This window comes from Aulonocara sp. 'chitande type north' Nkhata Bay, linkage group LG4 (genome assembly GCF_057382095.1).
Source record: "Aulonocara sp. 'chitande type north' Nkhata Bay isolate Kocher_YH1m ecotype deep benthic linkage group LG4, A_spYH_male_GT1.1, whole genome shotgun sequence".
NCBI lineage: Eukaryota > Metazoa > Chordata > Actinopteri > Cichliformes > Cichlidae > Aulonocara > Aulonocara sp. 'chitande type north' Nkhata Bay.
The window spans coordinates 26218405-26228095 of record NC_141347.1 but is presented as its reverse complement, the minus strand read 5'-3'; the positions used below and the strand labels follow the sequence as shown (position 1 = coordinate 26228095).

At 41.1% G+C, this 9691-nt stretch overlaps 1 protein-coding gene across 1 annotated transcript; it reads right to left on the bottom strand.

Annotated features, from left to right (window-relative positions):
• Positions 1-479: 479 nt before the first annotated feature.
• asf1ba (anti-silencing function 1Ba histone chaperone) lies at positions 480-9472 on the bottom strand. Its single transcript, XM_086289447.1, has 5 exons — positions 9366-9472; positions 9103-9267; positions 8381-8496; positions 8075-8251; positions 480-1239 (listed from the first exon to the last, which is right to left on the bottom strand). Exons 2-5 carry the CDS (start codon positions 9209-9211, stop codon positions 1048-1050), a joined length of 594 nt encoding a protein of 197 aa, XP_086145573.1. The 5' UTR covers positions 9212-9267; positions 9366-9472; the 3' UTR covers positions 480-1047.
• Between the last annotated feature and the right edge of the window lie 219 nt (positions 9473-9691).

The window sequence follows — 9691 nt, the reverse complement described above, 5'->3', positions numbered from 1 at the left end:
GAGCGCTCATTGGATCAGCATCTACACATTGAATCATTGCATTCATGCGATTCGACTGTCAAGCGACTTCGTCCCGCCTCCCGGACTTGCCAGTAGCTAAAATGCCAATAACAGTTACCGCGTCTTTCGATTTTGACTGCAAATTAACAGCTTTTCTTTATTTATCTGAGAGATTATTGTAGCGAAAGCAAATCAGATGCTTTTGCAATAATCCTCATATTTGCAGTGCAATGTTTTTCGTTTCTGTGGCCTAGCCACCCCCTTTACCATAGCAATCTGTGATTGGTTGTGACGTTAATACATACTATTTTTAGTAAAATGTGAAAATATGAGGGGATACTCACACTTGTATTTGTGATACTGCGCTTGCAATATGATAAAAGTGTGGAATATACTTATAAACCTAGCACTTGTTACCTATATCTAACAAGTGGAGATCGAATCCAAGTAATTATTAGAAACCCACTCATACAGATATAACAAATTCACCGTTCTTTTATTTGGAACACAAAATTACTAAATAAAAGGAGGAAAAAAAACCATGAAGCGATATAAGCCATACAAAACTCCACAGTCAAATGGGAAAAGTAAGTGTAAGTGCACTGTGAACACAAATACAATGGCAGATTATCAAACTGCAATTTAATTTCCTATTGCTTCAGTGCTGAAATCTTCATAAACAGGTACAAGTCCATTGTGCACCAAGAAAGGAAGTAAGGTGGATCATTCAACAGCTTTGTTACGTTTCAGTTCCGTTTTATCGCTTCATATTTGAGGTTTCCTGCAATATTGCTTTCAACACTGGAAAGAACTATCCAACTATAAATAACACTCATTCCAGTCAGACACTCATAATCTTCCTTGGAACAAGTGCTTGTTTGAAACCCAGGGTGAGAACTCATGTTTGAGAAGTCTCGGGAAAATAAAGGGCAGCTATAAGGCAGGGATGTGTACACATCCTTTATTCCCACTTGAATGTCCATAGGCATTGTTCAAAAGTAAGGTTTCGGGCTGTGAATCGTCACCTTTTTAGGGCAGGGGCCATCTTTATAAGCAGTCCATAGAGTTATCTGGGAGTACACCCAAAGGTGGGGCCTTGCCAGGGAGACAGGATGGCGGGAGCATGGAGTTTGAAGAAGGATCCACATTTTCACAGTCTTCCATTCGCTCTGTGCAGCCTTCCCAGTTTATATGGAATCTGGTGACACGTGGGTTTGAAGCTAGAATATTTCTCTGCAGCTGAAAAAGGAAAAACATAAAAATAAATTCTTTGCACAAGTTCTTTAGGAATACCTAACACAGCATCTTTAATAGAATCATTTGGACCACAATTTAAGGCAGTTTTATTTCATCTTCATCGTGTATTTGTGTTATTTCTGCATGTCAGTGTAAATAACATTAATATGACATTAATTAATGTTCATTATACTAGTGTACGCTAGTGTAACATTTAAGACCAAGTGTGATATTAGAAGTGTACATGAACATTAAAAAAAACCAAAAAAAAAACAAACAACTGTATCTGGCAGCATTTGAAAGTCTTTACCATTTACCCTGACTACTAATTGATTTTCTGTTAGCTCCAACATCAAAACAGGCACGCTGCTGGTGTAAATGCATCTGACTCCATGTGCTCTCTAGACTCAGGGCAGGAAAGAGTGAACCCAGTAGTACAAAGGCACAGTGTGGTATTTTTTTTCTTTCTTCACAATAGCTAATCACATAAACTCACACAGGAAACAAGAACTTTGCAACTCTAATCGGAGTAAGCTGTTTAGATATTTTTTTTGCATTTGTAAGTGAAAGGTTTTAATCACAGATGTCAGCCACCTTAAAAATTTGACACCTTCAATCAAAACCCTTTGCTATGACCACAAATCTCACAGTGGCACAGAATAAGCCACTGAAGGAATGTCATAATCGAACTTTCACAACGCTTTTTGTTCCAAAGTGCAAGCTTTGCTGAATTAAAGGCTTCAACTTCAGGGCTCCAGTAGTGCACCATGCTGCTCCATATGTATGGTAATAGTTGCAAAGCGTATCATATATTTCATTTTCAATTAGATATTTGATTAATTTCTGCATAAAAAAAAGTAGGGTTGATTTTTACAATAAAATCCCATTGAAGTTATCTGCAAATACAATGTAACTCTTGCACTAAGCTAATGTAGAACAACAACAAGTCTTCTTTGGCAAATGAGATGGTTCAATTTCGAGTCACTCAAAGTAGATAGTGTTCTTTTAAAATGTTAAAACACTGTCACTTGCTTCACAGGAAGTGTAGTTAGTAGAGATGGCACGATACCACTTTTTTATGTCCGATACCGATACCGATATCATAAATTTGGATATCTGCCGATACCGATATGAATCCGATATAGTGTTTTTTAATCAACAAAACTGTTTTTTAAAATATCTTGCTGCATTTTGCAAGTCTGCAAGTTCATACTCAAGTTTAAAACAACAACTACACTAAAGCTATTCTGTTATACCTGTATACAAAAAAAATATTTCATAGTTCAGCAATACTGATCAATCTAATAAACTTAAACCTACACCATCCTCCCTATTCTGGTATTTTAAAGAGTACTTAGCGTAAATATTAAGCAACCTAACTAATAGGGTTCCAACTCCCAGCAACAACAAAAATAAATAAATAAAAAATAGGGAACCACCCCTCACGCGCCACCTCATGATGCTTAATCGACGTAATCAACCTTAATTTGATGCAGTGTGAAAAAAAATGCACAGAAATCAATTATTTTTCAAGAAATATTAAATAGATTCAACATCTTTCTTCAACAAAATTGCAGACTGCACAGATGGTACCTTCCCAAAGGAAAAAGTACTATAGCTTACTAGGGTATATATATTAGACTTAATAGTCACTATATACAGTAATTGACTTCTATTCATTTTACATCAAATTAAAACTTTGTGTGTCAGATAATTATTTATTAAAAGCTCGACATTTTAAATGAGAATAAGAAAGAAAAGTATGTCTTTGTGCCCCCTTTTCCCAGTTAATGCCCTATCGGCCCCCCTGGCTAAACTTTGCTAGATCCGCCCCTGCACAGTTACCAGCGTCAGCTACGTAGAAAAAGATCCTGGTGTAGAAAGTAATATTAAATAAATTCTAACAACAGCTTATCAAGCTTAAACGTGCTGCTGTTGTTCAGCCGCTGGTTTCCTCTTTCTGGTGCAAAGTGGGCCAAAAACAAAGACGGACTCGCGACAGAAAAGCCGATCAGCTGATCATTTAAGCAGTTTCACGATTGAAGTAGCAGCCGGAGAGCGAGAGGCAGTCGCTCGTTAAGCTTAACACGGGAATGCTTTACAAACATTCAGAGATGGACTTACACACTTGCTTTACTTCTCTCGGGGATAACTTTGTCGGAGATGAAATGCCAGGTTGCTAGCGAAGCTCCAAATTAGAGCTGGGCGATAGAACGATAACGATATGTATCGCGATATAACTTTTACTCGATAGAGAAATTAAACTATCGCGATAGACCTCGCCGCTCCACCACAACCACCCACACATGCAGGGCCTTGGAGTAGGGGTATGTCACCAGGGTGCAGAGGAGGCTACCCCCCCCTCTGTCCCCTTCTAGCTGCCTCTGCCTCAATTTTATCCCACAACTTAGACATTCACATTATTCACACTCTCATTACACATACATATAGGATCTTGGGGGTGGGCACAATCACGGAGTCCAATTTACCATCAGGGTGTACACCTCACCCCTGGCGTCGTTGCCCACCTCTCAATTTTGAATACACGTAGACATTGAGGGCTAGCAGGAGGGACTATGCGCTTACCTGCTGCTCTCTGGCAGGTAGCTCCATGCCTTCCTGGGTTTTAATTGCACCTTAGAACACACATGCATCAACACTACAATGAGCGGGTGGAGGGAGGTTTGGAGTCTTCTCTCACCCCCGTTCTCTGCGGCCTGCTGGAGCGGGGGGGCTAGGAGGAGTTGGCCGTCCAACTGCGGTCTGGAGTGTGGGGCCTCCCTGCTGCTGCGGAGTCGGGGCGGTCTGCCTCTCCCCACCGCAGGGAAAAGGATAACACCACCTGGGTCTGGGTGCAGTTCCCCCCTCCAGGGGCAAGGGTACCTAGACCCGGTTCGTAGAGTACGCTTGGGGAGTGTGATCGTGTGTACAGCGTCTCTTTATGTCTGTCTCCACGTTGGTTGAGTGTGGAGTAAGTGCATATGAGAGCATGAGGGTGGGAATGGATGTTTGTATCTGTGTGTGCCTGTATGTCTGTGTCTATATGTCAGGTTGGGTATCAAACGCCACCTCTCTGGGGACATCTCAGGCCCTCCAAGGTTTGGAGGCCTATCTCCACCCACCACTTCCCCTGCCAGTGGCGGACTCCCTCAGGTGTCGGTGCATTGGTGGTTCTTTGTGTCTGGGGGTGGGCGTCCGGGTACACACCGGCTCACTCCTTGGCGGCCGCTTATCGGGGCCTGGAGCCTGGGGCTCGCTCGGGCCACTTCGGAGGTGGGGTGCCCCCGGCCTCTCGGCCTGGGGCTCGGTCACTCAGGCACAGCTGGCTGCCGGCGGAGCTCACGGGCGCGTCACTGCAACTCCCCCTGGCTTCTGCTCCGCGGCTGCTGAGTGAGCCCTCATCTGGGACTCTCCTCAGCTCTTACTGGGACAGTGGCGCGGCTGCCCCTCTGTTGGTCTTCCTTGGTCTCTTGTGTTCTGGGGGCCTCTGGATGTCTGGAGTTTTGATCTCCTCCATACCTGCTTCATACCCTGGAGGACGGGGCTGTGGCTCCCCACACTCCCTAGCAGATCGTTACATGGAGAAACCTTTGGAATACAAGCATGCTGATCCACACAGGTATGCACACAGGTGTACACACGGGTATTCACAGACGCGGACTAAAGCTTTCTTGGCTGCTGCCTCAAAGCACATTGTGCGCTGTCTATCTTGCGTGCTGCACAATATCGTTTATTATTTAGTATCTACTGATATCTACTGCTAGCTAGTTTATTGTGATGGTGCCGTGTTTTTTATTATGTTGCTCTTTGTTGTTTGCTTTCTCAGGTGACCCAGGTGTTTTGTTTTTTTTTTTCTTTCTTCCCCCCCTTCTCACCGTCTCTTCTCCCCTTTGGTTTTCTTTCTCTCCCTCTCTTTCTTTCATTCTTTCTCCCTGTCCTATCCCCCAATCATGTCTGTCCCGTTTGTAGCAACTGAAAATAAAATAAATTCATAATTATAATAAAGGTCAATCAAATGGACCAATATGGCAAGGCCATGATGATCCACTTGGTAAAATAAATCCGCTTGGCATCTTTCTTGGCCTTAAGACAACAATTCTGATGGCTAAAGATCCAAACGGGACACAAAAAAAAAGAAAAAAAAAAGAAAAAGGTCAGCCAATCCAAATTAAGTAGCGCAGAGCCGAATCAATCACAGCCGCAGCGTCATGTCGTGTGACTTGTTATGTACAGCACAAGTGCCAAGCCGCACATGTGTATTTGTTTGGGAAGCAGCCAGCCATCGTACCGCCCGGGTAATGGAGGAAATGAGTGTGCCGACTAGAAAAATCAACCGAGCGTGACCGAAGGTTACCGAAGAGAAAACAGATGATGGTTCCAATGCCGGAGAGATTGTCGAACGGAAGAGCCATAGAAGTTTCGTAGTGTGAAGGTATTTCGGCTATTTCAAGTCTGACAAAAAACAGAGTAGCGTGCACTGTAAATTGTGCCGAAAGCAAGTCTGGAAATACAATAAACTGGTGCATGCGTCACACTGTGCGCCACGTTATTGTTTCGGTGAAATGAATTTCTACAATACTGTTACTGTTAATTCTACTCTCTGCAGTGTTTAAATACTTACATATACACACAGTTACTGTCCCTCCACACATACGACTCTGTTCTGCTTCTATGCCCCAGCTTTGTTTACTTTTTCCCACCGAGGCTTCTAGACTTCTGATTGGCCAGTATTTCTGCACGGTTAGGAATCTAGCGCCACCTGCTGCTTTGGCATGTTCATAGCAGCGTTTTCCTTCATTTCTGCCTTTATGTGTGGACGGGATTAGTTTTTAAAACGAAAACGGAAAATCTCCGTTTTCAAAAATACCCGTGTACGTGTGGACGTAGCCTCAGTCTCTGACTGGAAGCGCTAATTCGTCATTCGGCTTTTGTCAGACTAAAGTAACTGTTAAAACTGTTTGAAAAGCTCAGCTATACAACAAGGAGAGATTGAGAATTTCCTTTTAGTTCTCAGTTTATTTGATATTGACAAAAGTTAGTCAGTTTTGTCTGTTCTTCTGTAAAACAAACTAAGATTTATTTTTAGAATTAATACTTTGTTTCTAAGTGGAATTGACAATTTAGTCTGTTTCATTTGTTCTATTTTGAAACTTAAACGCTTTAGCGGCTGTCTTTTGTGTAGTTTGCAATATTTGCCTTTATTTATCTGAAAAAGTCTCATGTTCCTTAAGTACATCTACCCTGTTGAACTTCATCCATCCATTCGCGTCCGCTTAATGGATGAACTTATTATGGGAAATAAATATTTAAATAAAAACAAGCTGCTGATTATTTCACATTTTACTTGTGAGCAACGGCACATTTAAATCTTACAAATATAGTTATTTGGCTTATATCGTGATATCGCCTGAAATGAAAAAAACATATCGTGATATGAAAAAATGTTATATCGCCCAGCTCTACTCCAAATGCTATCCAGACCACAGGTCCCGCATGCCACAGCCGCTCTATCACGTGATGCATACTGCTCCGACGTGCTAACGTTCTGAGGTGAGTTACGGCGTGTTGCAAGTTTTGTGAGGTGCTTTCGTGATATTTAATGGATCGGATTACATTTTTTATTTTTCTCCGATATCCGATCCAGTCATTTAGGTCAGTATCGGACCGATACCGATACGTAATATCGGATCGGTCCATCTCTAGTAGTTAGTCCTGTAAGGATCTCCAAAAACTAGACATCTCTTGGGCAGGAAGGGAAAAGATAACCATTAAATGAGCGCAAATGAGCTGGAAATGTAGTCCAGACTGGTCCTACATGGAAGACTCATCAAAAGAAACCTTACCTGCAAACTTGTCATACAAGTCAGTAGTTGACTTATGCAAAGAAACGCCACACTTGTTTTGGAAACAACTGCTGTGGACATATTCATATTGAGCTTTATGGTAGCAAAGATATGTCTGTAGCAGTATTTTGTAATGAACAAAACACTATTAAAAATGGGTGTGGAAAAAAAAATCTCCTTTAGGATCGTTTTTGCAGCACAGTAAATATTTCAGGAAATGGAGGAAATAATCGTAACAAAGAATCAGCAAAATCTTATTCAAAATGCAATTCAGGTTTAGAAAATAAAGGTTAAATGAGGCCAGCCTTTACAAAGTATACCAAAGCCTACCTATTTGAAGTAATGAAAGTCCAGTTTGTGTAAAAAGTCACTCTCCACTGACTTGAGCATTATCCAAAATATCTATGTAGATGTTAAACATTTTCTGTGTATAAAATAAACATCTGTGATTGACACAAGAGCAGGTGAAAACGCCAAAATGAAATCAGTACTGCCGTAGTATGCTTCTTGTAAACATTGGCACATTACCTCTGCAATAATTATGAAATAGTTTCCATTTTTGGAAATTCAATAATTAATAGTAAATTTTCATTTAATAACATCTGAAGAACTAGTCATTTTTGTTTATTTCTTCTTTCAATTACAACAAAAAATGTTGTAATCTCTGAGTGGTACCAAAAGACTTCAATATAACTGAGCGATGGTCTGCCTCCAGTGCATGCGTCACAATGAGTGATGCATTTCTCATCAAAATTTTCAACTGTCAACCTAACAGGCCAGTGAAATTCAGATTTATTTCCAAAAGGGACTCATTTTAGATTCTCAGGGTACTTAGGTCTACTTCAAATAGCCAAATGACCTGTGGTGGTTTTTAATTTGACTGCAATTATAAATGTTCAGTGGAAATAGGCCTTTACCGTGTAATTTACACCAATAACATTCAAAATAGACAGTCGTGGTAGCATTGCATCTCAGAAATCAGTCATGATCCTAACCTGTGTGTAGTCTGGCTTGATTGGAGGATTTTCACGCAGCTCTGGGTCTGTGTATTCGTTGTTCACATAGTAACCAATGCGAATGAACTCTTGGCTGCGGTACGTGCAGGTAATGAGCACTACTGTAACACCAACTGCATCGCTTTCAGGAATCAATCCAGTGTTTGGGGCATCCGCCTGATAAACAAGCAAGCAAACAAACAACAACAAAAAGCTATTAATATATGTGGAGCTCCACTGCTGTTGTGATTTGGTCAGATTAGTCACAAATAGTGACTACTTTTTCTGAGTGTCAATTAATTATACCTGAAACACAAACATGTGTCTCCCAGCAGGTACTGGGCCAACCAGCACCGAGTCGAGGATTTGGTCGTACTCTTCACTCTCTGCTGAGCCGACATAGATGATCTTCCACTCCAGGTCTATAAACAGGAAATATTACAATAGAGTGCTTCATTAGAAAAATATGATGTGACAAAAACATTATTTTTTTGTTAAAAAATGAGCCTGTTAAGCAAAGAACTGATCAGCTGATGAACAGATGTAAACATGTAGGTTAATGTGCACAATGGTTTTTAATATTTCAAAAGCTTTATAAATTCAGTTTGGTTGTGTGCTCGTACAAAGAATCTGTCCACATAAAGTTACACAAAGAAATGCAAAAAAAACAAAACAAAATTTTAGATTTCCATCCTTGAATAGAGCTATATTTTGTTTACATTTTTACGCACAAACATTAAAACGTTGGCTAATTAGCACTGAACTTGTTTTTTATCCCTTAATGGAAACAATAAGATTGCTTTACCATATTCATAAGTACCACAGGACGTGCGAGAAGCGTCCACTCTCCTTGTTATAGCTTTAAGCCATGCTGTTATGCAACTTTAATGTTATCTTTAAGCAACGTTACCCTTTACACTTCAACAAAAAGTAGTTAGCTACTACAGCTAATACTGTGTAGCTGTTAGCAGACTTATGTTGTAGCTTCACACAAGCGATAATGACAGCTGTTATGCAATGGTACCAACCTTCAGCAAGGTCCTCCATACACTCAAAGGTTATTTCAAACTGAAAGGGGTTTCCGAAAGGACTCGGGTTGTCTAGGACAGCCACATTCAACACCTGTACCTTCGCCATATTTTCTGGAGCGGTAAGAAGGGGCAGTTTCCCGGGGAACCTTAAAAAGCAACACTCTCGCAACACAAGCGGTTACCACAATTATTATGGATCACACACCTGTGCTTTCACGAAACGCAGGCCTTACTTATAGGACTAGGCTCACACTACTCACCAAAACAATATTTCTATCATTCAATTGCTCATAAATCTGGGAATAAATTGCCGCTCTCCCGCCGCTTTGACTGTATTACCCAGGTTTCAGCGCGTCTACGGCAAGCTGTACACGCGTATGATGGAAACAGAGGAAAAGGGTGGCCTCGATCAAAAGGAAGGAAAAGTGCCTCTACTGACCCCTAGTTGCACAACTACCAAAGCCCGAACCCACAATAAACAAGCTACAGATTGATTATTGTTGTAATTATTTCAACCACAAACAAAGTAAATCAGGCTGGAAGTATTTCTGTAACGTGGCCTCAAGCTCTGATGTACCAACTCAGT

Bases quoted from the DNA above. Each gene is read 5' to 3' on its own strand.
- asf1ba (XM_086289447.1), bottom strand. From the start codon at position 9,211: ATGGCGAAGGTACAGGTGTTGAATGTGGCTGTCCTAGACAACCCGAGT. The intron at 8,252-8,380 runs GTATAATTAATT...CTTGTTTATCAG, and splicing joins GACACATGTTTGTGTTTCAG to GCGGATGCCCCAAACACTGG. The intron at 1,240-8,074 runs GTTAGGATCATG...TTCCTTTTTCAG, and splicing joins TCAAGCCAGACTACACACAG to CTGCAGAGAAATATTCTAGC.